Below are 21,623 nucleotides of genomic sequence, written 5' to 3'. Positions count from 1 at the left end.
AAAGAAAAAAATTAAGATGATGAACATTTCTGTGTTTTTTTTTTTTATTTAAAAAAAAAAAACAGGACAAAGATGAGATGGATGAAAGGACAGAAAGAATGAGTAAGATCATTCTGTGAACGTTAGTTCAGCACTCTTACCTCTTATTGGTGTACCACCTGGGTGGATAATATGAATGCAAATAAGATTAGAAAGAAGAAGCATTAGTACGAGAAGAAGGAGGCTAGGGCTTTGGAAGAAGAATCAAATTAGATTTACAGAATTAAATAAGGTCTTAAGAGAAACTTTTACTATACTGTTAAAACAGGAATATATTAGATAGTATTATCAGGTTACAAAAGCAAGTTGCATTGTACCACAAAGGGCAAAGGCTACAATTGGCTGCATTGTCATTCTCAGAGTAGCCTCTGAGTTCTTACGTGTTTGGTTATATAGGGTTAGATATATATCGAATATGCCTCAAGCACTTAAAGGAAACTTTACAATACTGTACTTATTRCATAGTTTAGGAAAACACTGGATATTCTATATTCTATTTAAATATATATATATATATAATTATATATATATAAAAAGAGAGGATACACTGAAGGCTATCTGGAAACAAACACTGCAGTTTAGGCTGGATTATGGCATTTACTGTTCTACATCTATGTGATAATGTGTATTGTTTCTTCTAGGTGTTGCTATGACTGATACGACAACATTTCTGTGGAGGTGTGCGTGTGCGCCGCTATAAGGATCTGGTGACTACACTGACTGTTAGTAAAATGCATGCCATGCATTTTAAGAATAATAATAGTAATCATAATATAATAATAATAATAATATTCTGAATATGGAAATTAGTGGGGGTGAAGTGCGCTTCAGAACTAAGCACTTACCAATAGATTCTGGAGATTTAAATACGGAGAGAAGAAAGACAGCATAAAAATATTATTATATTCCTTATAATTTGGTACAAAGTTTTCAGTTAAAGCTTTATATACTAAATCATCTATGTCACATGTGAAAAATTAATTCTTAATTTACATTAACAGAAGGTTAATTTACACAGTTCTGCTGACAACAAGCAAAGAGTCAGTTAACAAGACGATTTAACATCACAGGACAGGTCAAAAGCTGAGAATTCTGGGAAGACACGTGATTAAACAACTTAGATTCTACAACGATATCTACTACAATTGCCAAAACAAAAAGTTCATTATATCCCCATTGTATTATTTAGGGATAAGGTTTAAACTTTATAAATTTAGAGGCTTTTTTATTTTTATTCTAGAGAGAGAGAAAGAATAAACTAGGGCGGGAGAAGAGTGAAAGGACTGCTAGGGAGGTGCAACGGGCAAAGAGAAAGAGAGCAGCAAAAGCTGGATTCTACACCAAAAGCAGGCTTCTGTAGATCCAGACAATGTACGATTCATAAAGCTTTGCGTGGGCGCACACTACTGTGGCTAAATGTGTTGGAAAAATGCTCAGCCGGCAAAAAACCTTCATTCCATAGATTACCCAAGGATTTTTCTTTTTTTGTTTTTAATTTCCTTTTTTTAAAGGTATAATTGTGCATGGGAAAAAGTATTGTGTTTTATGTACTCGTGAGAGGAAAGAAGATGTGTCCAAACTGGCTAATCTTTGGTGGAGTCAAATGTGAAAAAGACAGCACAAAACACATTTAAAATTTTAATTCAAGTGTCTAATATGCAGGTTTCGGTTTTGATGAATATAACCATTGGTACTCCTTGCAATTTCTGAATGAAGTCCAATGTTGAAATAAATTTGTTTAAAAAAAATTAAAAGGAAAGAAGAAAGAAAGAGGAGAAAATGGATCCATCAAGTACTGCAAAAAGCAGTAAAGAAAAAAAATTATCAAAAAGTACAGTCACAGCAGTGAGCAATGTGGAGTAAACAGAAGCTGCAAAACACAGAGGGACAGACTCTAGAAAAGGCTATGACAACATCACAGACATGGACAACACACTCAGTAACACAGAAAAGAGAGGAGGAAGAGAAATTATTACCTATAAATAAAAAAATTAAAAAGGAAAGAAAGAAAAGGAAAAAAAAAAGGTGTGAGAGAACAACTCTGGGCGTTAGTGGGAACAGTAACAAGACCCTACCTGATCGTAACTGCTTGATGCGGCCGTTGTTGTTGCTTGTGTCAACAGGTAAGAAATCTTTGAACCAAGTTATCTCAGGATCAGGATTGCCACTGGCTGCACATAACATAGTAGCTGTACGAGTTCGTTCAACCACCTTCAGCTGTGGGCCCATATCAATGGTGGGGAAACCCCGGGGAATTTGATCCTCTGCAAAACAAACGTATGAATTTTATTTTAGTCATCTATTGACTCATGAAAAGACCAACGGACAGGCCGCTTAGCGTGGAAGCTTCCTCTAAGAATGGCCAATATGCAAAGAACCGATACAAAAGTAGACACTCAGGCAGTACTTTTGTCACTTACAAATACTTTTGTTGACAAATACAAAAGTAACTATGATCATGCAGTTGGCATCTGGCCTGGAACTTAAGTCAAGCCAAGTTACTTTTTTTGCTTTTTCACAAAATATCTATCTAGTGTTGATCTTAACATTTAATCTAACTATGCTTCAGGTGTCACATAGGGGTAACAGTGCTTTACTACCTCAAGAAGCACTGTGAGGTTGAATGCACTACAAGACWGCAAAACACTGAGATACACAGACTTTGTGGCTATGCAAGTATCAAACTTCAAGTGGGAGGATCTTTATAACGATTTTGAATGAATAGAACTATGTCAACTAGACCACTCAGTTAAGGTCAAAAACACTTGCCCTAGTGGTGTCAAYAGTGAAATACAATATTGAGAAATACTGAACAACCGCAGTTTGCCCTCTTAGAATCATACACCCTGGTAGGTAACACTAGAAGCACAGCAAGATTTGTTTAGTATCAACTATATTACTTTCTTTGCATGGAAACTGTGATTTTTTTAAAATAATCTCAGGCAAGTTTTCAGAGTTTTTTCTGAAGAASGTATAGCAAGCAGGTGTATCCAACCTGCTTTACAGTCCCCAGGGGCTGCTATTTCCCAAAGGGCTACCTAAGCACTTCCAACAGACTTAAATCAAACAAAACAAAACAAAACCACAAAAAACCCACACATAAAAATTGCTCTGCTCTAGTAAGCATAATTCTCCAGTAAGTCTGCATAGCTCATGAGAGCCAGTATCTCCACCAATCAACGGTAAGTGTCAAATGCTTCACTAGCAACAGGCTCTTCCCCCCAAAAAGTACATTTCATATCCATTTATAATCATGAAATCTTTACTCTGGGCATAACTGACAAGATTTGACTTGTGACACAGAGTAAGCGTTTAAATGCATTTTCATGACCTTTTGTTTCTTTCTCAGCTCATAAAGAACACTCTGGAGTCCCTTTTGCAGATACACAAGTGCACAACAAAGATAATCTATCTTGCATACTAATGAGATGGAGTAGTAAAGAGCTTTCCTTTCTTATTTTTAATAAGGGTAATTAAATTCCATCCATCCCCCTTATGCATAGAACCTCTTTGAATGAATGCTCTTCATTAAACTTTCATGAGAAACATCACAATGTACCAGATTCAAATACACAGAATTGTTATACTTTGACAGTTGTGGCTTATTTCCAATCTGGCTTTCAGGTATTTGGCAATAAAACCCAATATTCAACATAAAACGGACTGGGGAAACAACGGAATTTCTAATCGGAATGCCTATCTCAGTGGATTTCGTTTTTAAGATGTTAATTGCTTTTTTTTTCTCTCTAAATTTATTACTGATTTGTATAAAACTACCTTAACAGTTTGATGATACCAAGCTTGACAGATTATCAAATACACTCTGCAACAGAGCTGAATGTCAAATCAATGAACTGCCTCTCAGCCACAGTAACAGAAAAAGTGACGATTACAAATTTGTGATATATTGATAGTTTTACAATTTTACATAAGGTGAAAAGAAAATTATTTTCCACTGCTCATTAATATGCTTATTAGGTTCTAAACTGCAGTATATACCACTGTTTCATATTAATATTCAGTTCTAGTAAATTAGCTTCTAATTCATCAACAATTTAAATCAGACTTGACCTTCTCAAAGCCATTTGGTACTGTCATTTTGAGAGGCCATTAAAGGGCAGATTAGTCTGTCCTTGTGCTTAGTGAGTCATATTTAGTAATGCATAGGTTGTTTAGGATGGCAGATACGAAAAATWAAGAAATACAGCACATTCTTTGAATTTGTTAGGTGAGAGGTGTCCTAGCCTAAGCCACTGTTAAAAGCTACATTCCATTATAGCCATTACAATGCCTTTAGTATTTTCCTGTTATCATTTCCAGTTGCTGGAAGAACTCTGTAAGAGAGTTTTTTTCATTGGGTGTATGATCCAAACTATGGAGGGAGGCAACTGTAAAGACTGCTTACTGCATGAACCCTTACAACAGAATGATATGAAACTGTCTTGCCTTATTTCCTAATACAGTTGTTCTTGGAAAGTATTTCTAAACCTAGTCTTTGTGCCTCAGCCTGTTTGACATTGTTCATTTGTTTAAAAAAAAAAAAAAAAATCTCTTTTGAGATTTTTACCTCCACTGCTGGTTATGCCAAAGTGCTTCCCTTCTCAGCAACAAATATGGACAAAGGACATTAACCTCTGCAGTCATTGTCCAACATATACTTTAATATGTTGTTGCATCTCTGTTAGAGTTGAGCTAACTTTCACCAAAATGCAACAATATTTAGAGATTCAAACTCAACTTGTATATGTAAACAATAATTTTACTGGAATGGCATAATGAAATGCCTGCATTTCAAGTTAAATTGGGATGTATCAAAAAGTAACCATACAAAGAAAGAAGACTTTTTTACTTGAAAATTCTGTTGTGTATGTAGCAGTGACTTGCTCAATAAGCATTTATTSCTTAAACACACCATATGTTTTGCTGACACTGTAAAAATTAAAGATTCTCATAGATAGGAAACTGTTGGAGCTCTTTTTCTGATGGTAAGTGCAAGCATGATCTTCTCTGAATAACTATGTAGTTTCTGTAATGCAATTATTTTCTTTGCTCCCCTGCACTTCTACACTGCAATCATAGAATGACTCCATTCTACAGGTCTGAAATACTGAATTTCTTCCTATATTGTCTTAAAGTAAATTGTGCACTAGAAGATCTGTATACCTTTTCTATAAGACTCTTCCTAATGATTCAAATATATAAGCACATCAGCTGCAGTTTATTGGCCTTTTCTAGCAGCATTCATGTCTTCAGAGAATAGAAAATGATTCTCATGATGTTGGCCTACAGATCCAAATCGTTCCTTTATCAGAGCTCCTCAGAAGAGGCAGTTATTACTCAATGAACAGCAAAAGGTAACGTCAGAAATATCCACAGAAATTATTAAAAATGACTGAGTTGATTCTCATATCCAGCTACCATCTCAAGGACTAAGTGTCCTTACGGCAGAAATTATCTATAAAGCATATACCTAACTGTAAGATGTAGTCAAAACCAGTAATTCTCACACAGGATGTACTTGAGAAGAATACATCACCTGACATGAACCATCCAAAATCAAGGACATACTAAGATGTTAAAGAAGTTCCTTCACAAACTGTCTGAATCAGGAAAAAATCAACTTCATCCTTGAAGATAGATAATTTCAGAATTTCAGGTCTTAAGAAATACACAGGTTTTAAAACAAATTCAGCACCTTCAAGCACCTAAAAAGCCTCTGGAAAAGATCAATTTTCCAACCTTCCCAGTGAATATGATTTCTTGGGACACTAAAAAATATTCTTATGAAAAGATTCAGGAGACAGTAAGTCCTAAAACCTGTGGTAGTATAAGTAGGAGGAAAAAAATAAAAACAAAAGCAAGCTTTGAAACTCCCATCTACAATAGACAGTACAACAGAGGAAGGGAATACATCCMGTAGAATGGATTTGACTTTTCATCATTAAGCTACAACATGGGCAAAGGAAGAGAAACACAGCAAACGTTATTCCATGCTTATGACATAACACTTGCCTAACATTTTGGCTATTTCTCCTGTAAAAAAACCTACTTCCTGATCATGACTAGTCCTTGCTAAAGCAAGAAGAGTGGCATCTTTTAAAAATAAAATCAGTCTTAAAGTCTTGAATTGTCTATGCCTATCTTGCTCAAACTCCCATATTTAACAAGAAATCAGAATGAATACTTTTCTCACTTAGAATATATTAAGATCACACTGGCAAGTTATGTACTTTAAGTCCAAAAGTAAAGTACGCAAAGTAAATTGTGTTACAATGATTGTGAGTTACAGAGTATGAAGGCAAGGTAATGACACCAGGGCCCATGACTAGACAGTTGATAAGAATATTAGGTAAAACAGATAGTAAGTATATCCCTTCCCATCGACTATTTGCACTATAGAGGCACACGTTTCAGAATAGCTGTATTTACCTGCAGTTCAGTCTGTATAACTTGACTAAGATAGTTCTGGTATGTATCCAGTACTTCAGTGTGCCTTTTAAAAATGTTGTCCTATGTGAACCAATTATTCTCTTTGTGGAAATGGAGGCTGATTTTCGATTCTACTTAAGACGGAAAAAAAAAAGCCTATTTAAAGATTCACTGATGGCTTTGCTATTGCCAAATTTTAGTCATTCTGTAGCTTATGGAATAAAAAGGCACACATGGAGTATTCTCAGAACACACTACAGATACTGAAGATAAACTGCAGCAATAAAGTTTATTATTTCAAAGAACAGTGTAAATAAAGCTTTTATTTTCACTATTCCAGATGGCAGCAGCATATAATTTGCACTGTTTTGACATCATGACCATATTATTCAAAATCATTCTTCCTGCAATTGAACTGAGCAAGAGATTGAAAACAGTAAAATAAAAGGTGTGGGGGGGAAACAAAATCAACATTTTGTAGCAAAGTTGTTATTTTGTAGTATTATTGAAGAACTATGCATATGAATAAATTAAAAAAATACAAAGTAGTTTCTAATTATAAATAAGAGACTTGGATTGAAATGACATAAAGCATCAGAAGATTGCCAGTTAATAAACATTATTCCTACTGAAATAATTTACAAGTAAAATTTTGCCAAAAGAAGTAATTATGAACACACTATAAATTCATTTCACAGGCTCTTCTCTTCAGAGTTATTATATACAGATGGATACTTTTACTTAGCTATGCTATAAATCACTAAAAGAGGATAATGGCAGCATTGTAGGAATAGATATAGGTATCCACTGGGATTTAGCTTAAATTTCAGAGAATTATATCACAAAACTAAAGAAAATTGGACATTGATGAGATGAACTGAGACTTATTAACATTTGCTAAATATTCAACATAAGAACAGCTGCCATACCACCCTGTGGAAAAATATATATTTAAAAAATATTCTTCACATATTGAAGAGGTGRACAAAGGACTTTTGATGCAAAAGAAAACAAATTTGTTTAGTAGCTCTGTATGCAATTATCCCGCAAATTGCAAAGTAATGTCTACATAACACAACACAGGGCCACTTAAACTGAATTACAACATTTGTACGAATGTTGAAGCAGCAATTTCACATTGCATTAAGTCAGTTAACATTCATTGTTATTAGCATTTAGCCTTAAATAAGTTCTCTGTTTTAATAAATGAGTACATCGAGCCTTTAGAATTAGTTATCTTTATAAAGGCAAAAAAATACAAAAGGAATTTGTACTTTTGCCAATTCTTAACATGTGATGAATTAAACAGTACATATAGTCAGCTCTTTTCTAGGTGGTCTGTCTCACTCATATCAACAGCTCTCTTTTAACAATGAAATACTGACTGACAAGGATTTATACTGGAAGAGTCATCTTTCATATTGCAGAACCTCTAAATAAGGTCTTATTCTCATGTTTGTGCTCAGACACTGCCTCAGTTTGCAGCAAAACGTATCTCCTGAACATTATATGATCGAATTTGGGCATACCTGAACTTTTACATATATGTTCTGTTCACTAGGAACAGAAAGGGGAACATCTTAAAAGATGAAGGGAATTCTTCATCCTTCTTACTGGCCAAAGTTATGGTATTGAAAAAAAAGGTGGAGAATGCAAAGTAGTGTTTTAAGTGCCTGGAATCATACATTTGTGGTAAAATAGAGTAAATCTCCAAAGGTGAGAGCATACAGCATGCCACATACTGCCACATGGAAATGTTCAACTATGTATATTTTGCACTGGGGAACAACAGACAAGAGCATGACAAAACAGAGTGATACGAATTTTCATGATTACCATTTCTAATTCACGGCCTAGTTTCCAGACAGGGTTAGGATTAGGATTACATTAAATCAAGGTTAAGTTGGTGTTTGCCAAGAATGAGGATTAAGAGAGTGCATGATTGCTATTTATAGCCCACATTTTTAACATACTAATATCTGCATTTTTATATCATCCTCATTTTCATTTTAAAAATAAAGGGAAAAAATTACAACAGTGCTACGATGAGTCTTTAAGCTTTCATTTTTCTCACCACATAGCTTTATACTGCAAGGAAATAGTGAGATCAGAAACAGATTCATATGTACATAAAGCGCTCTCCTCTTGTTAGTAGTCAGAATACAAAGACTGGTCCATAAAATGTGATCATAAGACAATTATTTCTTTCTATTCATTAATACTCTGTTAAAATATCGATATTAATAAATATCTATGATGGCTTTTATCAATAATTACATCATATAGTTTATTAGCAACCAAAAATACGACAATAAAGATATACTCATTTGAACTGAAAAAAAGAGTACAAACATCTTTTCTCATGCTTCACCAATGAGGATAATATAAAAACTGTCTGGCAAAGGAGTTGTCTCTTTCTACCTCTTCTCTCCCCTTTTGCACTATATGCGCTATGTATCTACTCTAAACCTAAAAGAATGATAATACAACCTAGGTCAGTTGAATGGATTTGGACTGCCTTAGAAGACTCTTGCAGTAACAGCTGGTGACTGCAGCCATTTCAGTCACTGATGTTACAGAGGTTTCAGTTATGATGCATTATTAATTCCGTAATTTTACTGAATACTTTTTTAACGCAACCTCAGTGCTTCATAACCCAAACCGATAACTATAAACAAAACTGACTATACTAATGTCACAGCTGCAAAATTTTAGTAGGTGACAATGGAATTCTATTGGGGAAATCATCAAATTTATTTAAATCTTGTTTTCATATTAGAGTAGTACCATTTTTCTGCATTTCTTGTTCAGAGTCAAGCTTGCATGTCTTGGAAAGGGAAAGGGGAGGATTTTCTTTCTGATAAGGAGGTAGAAAGATGCCCCAGAATACCTAGAATTTCATCTTTTAGAAGACAGAAATGAGGAATAATGATAATTATCCCTTAATAATAATTGTATCCCTTAAGCCTTGACCCAAGATGCCTGGGTCATAAACAGAAATTTATTCGATGTAGTGGCTATGTACTGCAATAGTTTTTTTATGGTGCTTAGAATAATAATAAAATAGAATAATGAAAGATGTCGAGATTTGGATATTACTGCAGTATTTCAATAAATAGCAAACATAATGATGAAAGACAAATGAAAAAATGGTTTCAAAGCTTAAAGAGAATGAGGAAGAAGAGRGATGAGATATGTTCTCAGACCAGACAATGAACACTGGAAAAACTCAGCTGAAGTTGATGTACTGCGAAACTCAGTATGTTGACCACTACATTAATTATAGGGGTATAAAATATGCAGTTTTTTCTAAATGTAGTGCAGTTCTCATTTTCATTGGACTGAAAAGTCATTTAAAATTTTCATAATGCTTACCAGACTTTGACCCAAACATCAGTGCATATAGCAATTGTTTGTTTTCTTTTTTCTTTCCAGTACTATGAATGTCTATCTACCAACTAAAAGATACTTAGATGAAATAAGAAAATGCAAGACAATGCAACAYCTTACATGTTACTTTTCTAATATTTCTGAGCTAAAAACAATCAAAAACATTCTCAAATGATGAAATACACAAAATCTTTGAATCTGTTGGAATTTTTAACAGAAGTAGTAGCTGCTGGACAACAGAATTTCCTTTGTAACTGGACAGTGAAGCTCTTCCCAGTGGCCTGGCTGTGGAGGGAATGGGTGTGCTTTAGTCTTCCTGATTCTGAGAGAGGGATGTCTCCTATTTCTCTTTCCATCTCTGAAAACATTCTCTCTGTCTCACAGATATCAAGAAGATGTGTAGRTATCTGTAACAGGCAAAGAGAGGCCTAAGAGAAAGAAGTGAGCAGGCATGGATTTCCTTTGTGCTTGTGTTTCAGAAGCATTAACTCGAGGCAAGATGCAACAATGTCAAGGAAATGTCAAGATGAGGAGGTTAGAGGGTATTTTCTTCTGAGGGAAACAAATCATTTCTATTCTAGAACAGAAGGACAGAAGAGCTTTTCGCATAGAAGACAAACAYTGCTTAAGAAACAGAAGTACAACTCCAGGCTTCTCACAAGTCTATGTCCAAGTTTGATAATTATTACTGTCTGATAAATATCCTTTACTGAGTACGGAGTTAAACAGAGATCCAGTAGACCCTCCCTTAATGGCTCAAAGAATACCTGTGGCTTAAAACATGTTCTACATAACTCCTGTTTTATGTAACATCTGTTCTTAAAGCCGAGGGYAGGCTTTAGGCTAACATTTTAAAGGTTTTCTTCTCAGAAAAGACTCACAGATTTATGATGTCACAACCATAATTTTGCACAAATAAATGCAACTAACRACATCCTGCTACAAATTAAAAACACTTCCTGCCTCCAAAATAAGAATCGCATAATCGGCCTCAGCCTGAAATTTCTACTGAATCTACCCACAATTTTACTGCTGCCAGACTAAAGTAAATGGGAGTACACTGGAATTTAACACATTTCACGTGTAATAGGAAACACAGTTGCTGTAGATGATAATGTTTTTATTCTGTGTTATCGTGTGTAGGAAAACATTCATTATCCATCCAGCCATGCTTTCTAGCAGGAGAGACTAGGCATGACAGAGGTCCATCTGCAAATGAGGAACGGAGCACCTGGTATGCTAAAGCKGTGTTCTGCCCAATTCATTACGGACTAGCAGCACTTGTATTCGTCGTCCATAGCAGTTTTTGCACTGATAAGCGTAAGGCTGATATACAGCTGCCACAAACTGCTAAAAACAGCAGACTCAAGCAGGCATCCTAAAAGGCTAAAAGAAAGAGATGCACTTCAGGCATGTCTCTCGCATACTTATCCAACAGTAGCCGCTAATATTTTCCATGGAACTATAAATACTGAGTGATKTGGAGATAAACTCATATCATGCTGAACAAAGAATAAAAGAGGATTTACCCAGCTCTGCTGTAACTCTCTTTGCAACTCTACTAATTGCACCACAACATTGCCAATAATCTGAAGCAAGGTCTTCATTTTCTCCTGTGCCTTAAAGCAAAAAAAATAACACACACTGATTTAAGAACATGAATCACTGATGATGTCCGCAGTGGAACATTGGGATTCCCTAAGCTTACACATATATATATATATATATATATGTATGTATATAAAACTTCATGGAAAGCAGCACATGAAGACATTACTTTGCAGCTGAAATACCTACATCCAGATAGAACAGCTGAAATAGGATCTGGAAAACAACTAAGATGACAATTCTGTGCGTACCACATGACAAGTTGTATGAAAAAGAGTTGGAGTTGTGTATAATCTCAGCAATGAAACTGTTTCTCACTGGTTTTATTAGTAATAAAAGTCATAATAGCTTTTGTAACTAAATACAAAACTCATTTCTTTTACAGAAAAGAGATCAAACTATTTTCCTGTAGGCTAGAGTGGTATGAAGGAAGATTATTATACGTATTTTCTTTGAAAAAGTGTAGAGCAGTGCAAATATTAAAGTAACTGAGAAATCATTTCTGCAGCTAAATGAATATATAGAAATAAAACCTAAAACTATGCAACAGCATTTTAGTATCTTGTATTACCTCAAGATGACTTAAAAAATGAACTTGTCCATGCTAAAATGCATGCTAAAAGCTTCTCCTTTTATTTTATTAATGTGTTAAAATACCGCTAAGCATAGACGTTAAAACTGAGCCTGTTCTAAGTATTAACTCAAACAGTAAAAAAGAAATTACGAAAAGCAGGTTGTTTAGTTTTGACTTTTCAATAACTTCCAGTTCCTTTGTCACATCTTCCCAATTTATAGCTAGCTTTGTTTTGTACTCTTGCCCTGAGCACTGTGCTCCTGGAAGCATTTTGTCTAGACTGTTTACACTGAGTCTTAAAACTGTCCTGAAGAGGATGCATCATAACTTTTAATACRACACATCTATACTCTCATTTCAGGATCTGAGGAAAGTATATCGACACAAATACTGTTAGCTGAGATGCTCCACTGTAGCATCTGATCTCCCTAAATTTACCAGTAAGTTGCCCGAAAAGMGCAAATCTTTGAAAATAAATTCTTTTGATTTTTGGCCTTGAAAATTTCTATGCTTCTACAAAGCAAGAGACAACTCGTTCTCTATTTATCAAACTTTGTTAGCTATTAGTCCCAAATTTTCCAAGATGAGTATTAAAGTTATTGCATAATTTTTTGGCATTTACTAGCTGGATTTGCACAACTGTCAAGAKCCCACTGAGGCTGGAGTCAGCACTTGCACTTCTGCAATGTTCTTGCCTGAAAACACTGGAAAATTCTGCCCAAAAATGTCCAAAAGCCCTTAGAAAGGACATACCCAATGAACTCCTGTAATTCTTCTGCTATGTCTGTGATCTTTTCACTAGCTCACATGGTAAGTAAGATAATGTGACTTATTGATACTAACTTTACTCACCAAAAGAAAAACAAAATAGTGCTGTTGCCGTATTACCTCCACATCCAACTGTTATAATCTTGAAAAATTCACACTTGAACGTTTATATATCACTTTAAAATAGTTATCAGTTGAGGAACTGTTGTGTTTCTCACAACAGAATCTCTGAAAATTGTCAAAATTTCAAAACTAATAACGAATGTCATAGATAATATTCTTAACTTTGCACACAAATTTAGGTAATTCTGTCCTTCCATAAAAGAACATAAAAATTCTTCAGAAATAAAAATTTAATGCAGGAAATCAGAAACTATGAAGAGTGTGAAAGTCACAAATGTCACAAGGAAACTGGGAGAAAATTTTTCTAATTATTTTCACTCAGGGAAAAGTGGATMTCCAACACGCTATTGATTTTGCAGTAATGTATGTCATAATGCTAAGTAAAGATGCGCACAACAAAAAAGTATGGCTAACAACTTAGTGAAGTAAAGAAATTTAGTGATTTTTTTCTGAGCACTCAAGATTATGTTTATTTATATTATATTTATTCTCAGCACTCAATTTTAGGAGCTTTCAGAGATACAATTTTGTTTATCTTTTTACTTTATGAGTAAGGGTTATTTTCAATGAAGGGACAAAACTAATTTTAATACCTGTTATTTATGTAACTTGATTTTGGAAAAAAAAAAAATAAGTCAGCTTATCCACTAGAGTGAAAAAAAGCATAGTTATGTTTGCATCGCTCCACAGAATTAAAGCAGAATTTTCAAATTTAATAATCTATTACTTTTTCTGTGTTTTTTTTACAGTATTTAATTTTTACGTATGAAAGACAGAGAATAAGCATTCAGACATTATTTTTGACTCTAAAAAGCACCTGTTCCAAAACAGTTTTATTGCTATAACCACAACACGTTAGAAGAAGATGCTTTAACAGCACATTTGCACCATTTTATTAAGACTGCATGACTAAAAAATTAGGGCAAAAAYATTTATCTTTTTTTTTAATCTAGGCAGTTTATCTCAAATAATCACATGAAGAATACTTTATTCCTGCCTGACAATGCCTTTAAAAYTTCTTCATGGATGAGACAGTTTATCTAACTAAAAGTAAGTGAGTAGTCTCACTGAGATAACTGATTATAATAGAATTATTTAGATACTTAAGTATCTTGCTGGATCAACTGTCACATTTTCTAAATGGATTGCCATTTTATTCACAGGCTATTTCATGTCATGCTCTCCCTCTCCTCCAAATATGTAATTTGACAAATGTTTTAGTAATTGCCTCCCCCCACACACACAYGACAAATACTGCATTTGCTTTCCCCAGTGTATCAATGAAAACAACTTACATTTATATGCTGTCTCACTTATCCGCTTGAAGATTCATAAAACGCAGTTTAGATTTTATGATAAGTACCAGAAAAAAATTAGATATGCAACATCAAGAATGCTTCATTCCATCAGGTGTTTGGGATAGTTCTTATGCTTAGCAGATACAATGTTGCAGAAAAGTAAATGACTATTTTATAATGTCATGAGCAGAAAAAGAAGCCACTTAATGAACGCTCATCAAGCTACTTTTAGTCTGCACAGGCAGCTGTTTAACACAAGCAACACTGAAAACTGGCTACTAGAAAACCTAGAGAGAAGAGCCATAGGTAATTTTCAAGTTGCTGCTTAGGCAGTAGAAGTGAACTAACATGTAAACACGTAAACTCTGATTAAAAGTGTCTCAGGATTTTACCATCCTTCTTGGTTAACATATTCCATTTTTTTTGTCTCCCAATAGTATGCCACGACAAACATGATAAAAYTCCTAGCAGTACACTAAAGCATCTGCTGAGTACTAACTAAGTGGGAAGACTGTCACTTACTATCACCACTTGCTTTACCAGTGAAGTCTTACTTGTACATAACCTTTGCTTTGAGGAGGTTATAAGATTGAAAGTTCACAGCAGGAGGTCATAGGGAAGTAGGTAAAYAACTACTTTCTCAGTCGGGAAGAAATGTTAGGTTAGTAATCAATGCAATAAAAAATACGGTTTCTATTTTTCTCCAGATGTGCACATAATACCCGTTAATGTTAACAAGAGCTACAGAAGTGCATCAGAAGAACAGCTGCTATAAAACCTAGAATGCTCTTTGACACATAAAAAAGTATTGCATCTGCTTGTATGAACACCTCACATGACATGAATGCTCTATAAATTGTATAGCAACTGTATTAATACCATTAATTGCATTAACATTCAGAAATTTATTTGATTTTATTTTACTATGCATTTTTCTGATTTAGGTGATTTCTGTTTTTCCAGCTGTGAATAATTTTATTTTCTTATAGCAAGTTTCTGTTTTATCCTTCTGTATTTTTCTCTACACTAGTACAATAATTTATTTTTGTGACAGAACTGTCTTTTCTATAAGACTATAGAGATGAATGTTAAGAAGATATTTATTTCAGCTTTATGCTTTGGTCTTCTTCATTTTTTTTTACTCCGGAGATAAAGTAGCTTTCAGAACCCTTTTTCTTTTTTATTTTCTCATTTCTTTCAGTAGAGGAGTTTTTCAGTCAGTGTTTAGACTTCTGAAAAAGCCTGCCTCCCCAGAGAGTTATAACTACTTGTCAATCTCTCAAAAGCTAAAGATAAGAATTTAAAGTACTCGTTTTGTTTCAACTATAAAGTTAACTCCAAGTCCCCCTCCTGTTGGTATACAAAAAATGCACTTGAACTTACTGGAGCTTTCAACTTTGGTTGCCTGCCCAGAGCACAGCAGAGGCTGAAGTTGCTGGTGGCTCCAAGGCTTGCTAGCTGCTCGAGACMCCTGCTGAGAGTGACTGTGCTGCTGCAACACAGCGCCACCACAACATGCCACTGGTGCAATGCAGTGCTGGTGCAATGTTCCTCTGGTGCAATGGACCTTTGCTGCAATGTACTGCCACTACAATGTATGGCCAGTGCCATACAGCGCCATTGCAATAAACCACTGCTGCAATGTACCGCTAGCGCAACGTACCACCTCAGTGCAACACCTGGCTGGTGCAGTCTACCAGCACTGCCTTCTACCTCTGAGGCAATTTATCACTGGTGCAATATGCTGCAGGTTCAAACATACAGGGCCACTGTACAGTTGAAGGGTTTGGTGGTAGCTTGTGTGCTGTCTGAGCACATACCAAAGGAGGACTAGCCTCAGGAAGATCTTACCAAGGGTTTCAAAGTCCTGGTAGGGATGACTCCTTCTGCCCCCATGATAACAGCCTCCACAGTTTTGGTGTTGCTTTAACTCTGTTGGCCAAACCGGCTATTTGTAGCACTGAAAATCTAAAGATCACTGAACCAGATTTGGTGGGACCACGACTATTCCTGAGCATAACAATTCAGTTTTCCCTGCCTCAGCCTACCATCTGTCATGTTAGCGTGATGAAACTCTGACTTCTGAGGTTGCTTAGAGATGTATGGGTGGGCACAGCCTCCTAAGAGTCAGATACACTAAATCGTTACAGCCGCTCTTATGCTTTTTTGCCTTTTCATAATATGCTCCTTACATGCACAGGGACAGTCAAGTACTCTCACAATTTGGAGGGAAAAAATGGTGCTTGCCAACTTACTACAATATAAAGACTTTGAGTAAAACTCTTAGAAGAATTAAAAATAAACACATAAGAGAAGCACTGATAAAGCTAAAACATCTTTAATATTATCTGCATGGCAGAACACATCCTTACAAACACATCTGCCTGCAAACACCATGATGTAGCTGTGACGAAGACATCCACGGGACACAAAAATTGTGGAAATAGCCTCAGTTTGTTTGAGAAGTGAATGTTACAGAATATAATCATTCCTCCACAGATATTGATAACCATCCCATGCTTTCTGAGTTGAGTAAAATATGTTATTTTACTTATTCTTTCACTTTTTTTCTAACTCTAGCTAGGAATTAAACATTAGGAGGAAGAGCTGGATTCTGTTTCTTCTTGTACACCAGGCAGTTACCCTTCATTTCAGTGAATGACTCTTCATAACTGATGTTCAGATACAGTCAATGAAATGAAAAATTTCCTTAACTCTATTTCACCATTTCTAGAATCTGTAGATTATTTCTTAATTTTATTCATGTTCATTTTAAGTTAGTACTACATTTTCAGGAAAATGTGGGAAAATGGCATAAAATGTAAGAAAGTAAGTTTTGGGGTATATTCAAGTATTGATCACTTTTCATAAATTTGAAATTCAGAAATTAATTAAAAAGAAACAAATAAATAATCTCTTACAGAGGACTATAAACCACCTTGGACCAGAACATGGTTATTCTTGCTCATTAACTAAATTTGACACCACACTAAGAATACACAGTCTGGACATAAACTACTTGAGCTCAGGGATTTTAGGAAGTATTTTTCCAGTAATTCACATTGCCAACTTTACCACAGAGGCTAAGACAACAGTGATTAACCTCATCTACAGCTGGTCTAAGGCAATAGAGTTTCACTCTGTCGATCCCAGTAGCTCATGGCAGAGATGGAACACATCTACCTCCTTTTTTCCTGTGCAAACCACTGCTTTGTTTCATGTTAAGTGGAGGTAAAACACACCTAGCAGGAAAGGATGGGCAGTGTTCAAAACTGACTTGGTAAATATGCTAAACAGCTCCAAGATTTTGGTTAAGTGAGATTTTATACCCATTTCTATATTCCCCATGACTGAATTGCAACTCATTCTCGCTGTGGAAGAAATTGAAATACTAATTTTCTGAAAGGGGGCTCTAAGGATTTTAAAGGTCAGCTCTTCAGATTTTTTATGGAAGATGCTTGTGTGATGGTAATTTGTGTCGACACTCCTCAGKGATCATTCAGCTAGTCAGACCAGGTTTCTGCTAGTGAGACAGTTTAGTGTTCACAGCATGGGTGTGCTATGCTGCCCTTCCACCGATATGACTTCTGAGACGAGATTTGCAGTCTGTGCTCTACGCTGCAAAGTCAAGGCAGTACTGTTAACTCATTTAAAACTAATGGTCGATGCCATTTTAACTCAAATAATTTCTCACTGTGTATTTATCTTCTATCAGTGTCCTGCCACTTGTTCTAGCTTAGAGCATACATTAAAGGCTCCTAAAATGCATGAGATTTGAAAAGCTCAGCGCTTTAGATGAAATCTTTTCTGTGTATGTTTGATAGGAAGAAGTTGGCTGGCAGCGTACGGTTCTGAAAATCTGAACTCTGTATGATTAGAAGTATTGTGGAATCACAAGTTTGCAGTGCAGAATTGGAAAATTTATATAATTTTCCTTCTGCAAATGGTTTCTAAGGACTTCGTGTACAGAACAGAAAGTCTATAAACAAATACACTTTATTAAAACATATCTATCTTTTTTCCACACAAATAAGTATAATAAAACACCTCCCAGACAAACACCTCCACCAAAGACCAGTGTAGTGCCTCTCCTCTGAAACAAGAACAAAAAGAACCCAAAATAATTGAAAATTTCTTAGGAACATAGAATTGTAATGTTTTTAAGCATAGTAACTGAGATTAAACATCTGTAGCACATCCCCATCAGCAAAAAGGAAACTGACATACTCAAAGGAATAAAAGAACAGCCTGTGTTACATTTTTTCTTCCCTTTACATATTAAACCATACACAGGAAGACTGAATGGGAAATATACGCCAGTATTACAAAATGAAAATATTTCAAAGTTGCAGAAATTAATTACAATTTGTATGTTGTGTCTTGATCAGCATACTTAACCTCTTTGATCATATCTTTATTGAGAACTTCTCTTTGTCTACAATTACTGATAGCTTTCTTCCTCTCTGCGTTCTTTGGCAGGGTTTGTGAGTTTAATCAGAATCAATTAATTGCTGCATTCCCCCATCCTCACTAGCATGCAAGCTGATATCACCATTCACAATAGCTGATCCTGATTTTTAAGCTTTAAAATCCTATCAACTGTAACTCTATGCTATGTTTTATAATCAGCTCTCTGAGGAAATCATGAGAAATACACATTCACATCCTCAAAGTACACTGTTCTCACTGCAAGACAAAATACAGATAGAAGGAGTGTTTCAAACGAAAGACTCCTGCAAAGATAAAGTATGTTGTGCAACAACAATGAAAATAAACTCTTTCTTTATTCATAATCCAAACACTTAAAGGCATTTCTCCTCTCCCCAGGTTGATCATATACTTAGCTATAAATTTATGTAAGAGTTTTTAAAAAGTGATTTTCATATGTGCTATTTCAAATGACTTGGCTGTTTTTTTTTAATTCAGTGGGGGAAATAAATTTTCTCTCAGTAGCTTCTGAAAATAAGACAGTAAAATGGCAGATGTTCTGAAAAAATACAGGAAGAATACAGCACGGTTCCTCCATAACCATGGAGGTAACCTGAAAAAAAAGCCTGTCAGGATTGATTTTTTTTCCCCCCAGTTTCCTTATAAGAAACTATGTTTTGGAAAACACACAAATATTTTTGCATGTATTTTAATCTTTAAATATATTCAATTACACTAATGGTGAAAAAGTAAGCTACAAATTTATAGTGGACTTTCTTAACAACACAAAAGGAGTAATGTGTTTTCTGTTAAATGCATAGTCATCAAGTCACAGAGGAATGATTATATTTGTTTTCTCCACGGCTCTGGGAACACCAAATCACATCTTATTTTACTGCAACATATTGATTAAGTAAATGGAGTTCAGGAAACAGCAATAAAACTTATGAGGTACCTGAATGATGTAATTCATTGTGCAAGCTGAGGGGACTAAATATAAGAGCTCTCTTAGCAAATAATTAAAATAAATAGCAGTCCAGGAGGCAAAGGATGCCCAAAAAACAGGACAAGGTATAAAATGAGGTCTTTCAATCAGTTATAAGCAGCATCTGAAGTGATGTAAGAGGGGAAGCACTGTCTGCTTACTCTACTAACTTAGTTTGGGAATAGCATATAGAAAAAAAGAGAAACAGAAGGATAAGATAAAAGGAATGACAATCTTAACAACAATTGTTCAATTGTAGTATATATACTGAAAAATTGAAAAAAGGATAAATACTTAAACAAACTCAGAGCACTTAGCTAAATTCCTAAGTTTGTTTTCTAGCTAGTCTTGAAGTTGATGTATGTAGCYGATCTATATAAACAGGCCTCAAATTTCCCATTTTGATGTTTCTGGATATATGATGTTTTTGCTTCAAAAAATATACATTCCTAATGTCCTTGTAAATGAACCCCCAAATATCTTTGCTTAACTCATACTTCAAAAGCATATTATGAATTTATAATTTATTTCTTACTATGTATAGGGTATTTTCTTTCATTTTGAAATTATTTAACTTTTTTTTTTTCATCTGTAATTGCACATGGTACAATGTGAGCAACCCAAGAATGGGTATGAGCAAGAAACAATATATTATTTCCATTCTAATGTCACGTTATGCTTTTTAGGCTATGGCACTTGGTGGTTTTATGCAGTGAGTATTTTATATCATTGGATGAATAGCTGCATTTTATCCATTTTATTGTAAAATCTTTGTAGCGAGTGTCATTGTATGTGCTTGCAGTACGTCCGGTACAATGGTGCTTCAGACTTGATTAGAAACACAAAGCAATTGCAACTCAAATAAAAATGATAATAATATTTGTTGATGGAAATATTAGATAAATATATGACAGTTGATGAGACTATATCATTCACTAAAGGGATTTTGAATCCACTGTTCTTTTACTTATATAAAACCTGAGTGCTGTTTGTGATAGTGGAACATTTTCATTCATTCCACACTGGAGCAAATGCAAAATAATGACTTAATATATGATAAGAGTATCACTAGTGGAAATAGTTCCATTTTGTTAAATAAATTAGTTTGAGCTATCACATGCCCCAAAGTAAATGGACAGCTGCAACAGTTTTCAGTAAGCTATTAGTGTGCAAAGATAAAATGATGCACTTTTTTGCTTAGACAAAAGCTTGGTACAATAGCCAAAACAGCTGATTTGATAGATTCAAGACTTCATCCACACTGCCATGAAAACTGTTTAGCTTTACCTTTCAAATAGAGAGATGAGAATCTGACACAATTTAAAAGGCTATTTCTAGGCTGTCAATCAGAGCAGGCCAAGCGATGAACGCTTATTTGCAAGTTAGTGGGAACATGCCAAATGTGGACACAGAAATTAGACTGTTACATTACTCTATGAAACCTGGATACAGAAATACAGGCAAAAAAAAARAAAGAAAGAAAGAAAGAAAAGCAATCAGATAAAAAGAAAAATGGTATCTGTGGGGTTTTTATTTGTATTGATGAATGGTTAAATAAAACAAATATCAAAGCAAGGAAAAAGGAAAATCATCCAACAGTTGTCATCAGTTATCTAATAGAGACTCCATGTCTTGTCTTAGAAAAACAAATAAATTTAATTGTTATTCAGATAAGTGGAATGAGATGCAGAATTGTTGTTAAAAAGAAAATTTTATTATATTGCAATAATATTTTATGTATTTGTTTTTAATTGCTGTCCTTGGTGATCATAATTGAATTTCAATTATACAACCACTTTGATGCTCTGTAAACATATCAAATATAGCTGAATATTAGTGGGATAGAAGAAAGAATATTCAACTATATAAACATTTGTAAATGTTCATCAACTTGCAGAATCAAGGAGACTGCAAATGTAAAGTACTGACTAGGTCAATAGTCTGTTTCATTCAGGATTCTTCCCAATGGCCCATTTTCTAA

The 21,623-nt window shown here is 34.7% G+C and overlaps 1 protein-coding gene across 5 annotated transcripts in view; it reads right to left on the bottom strand.

The window, feature by feature from the left end:
* The window catches only part of PTPRD (protein tyrosine phosphatase receptor type D), a 276,887-nt gene that overhangs the window by 141,821 nt on the left and 113,443 nt on the right, over positions 1–21,623 (bottom strand). For all 5 annotated transcript variants that reach the window (XM_085307099.1, XM_085307065.1, XM_085307073.1 and 2 more), the window contains exon 4: positions 2,115–2,303. In XM_085307099.1, coding sequence (XP_085163225.1) covers positions 2,115–2,303 — 189 coding nt within the window. The remainder of the gene's footprint in view (positions 1–2,114; positions 2,304–21,623) is intronic.

The sequence above is a fragment of the Rhea americana genome, unplaced genomic scaffold (assembly GCF_003343005.1).
Source record: "Rhea americana isolate MKP2758 unplaced genomic scaffold, rheAme1 scaffold_103, whole genome shotgun sequence".
NCBI classification, from domain to species: Eukaryota; Metazoa; Chordata; class Aves; order Rheiformes; family Rheidae; genus Rhea; species Rhea americana.
This window is presented reverse-complemented; position numbering and strand designations above follow the sequence as displayed.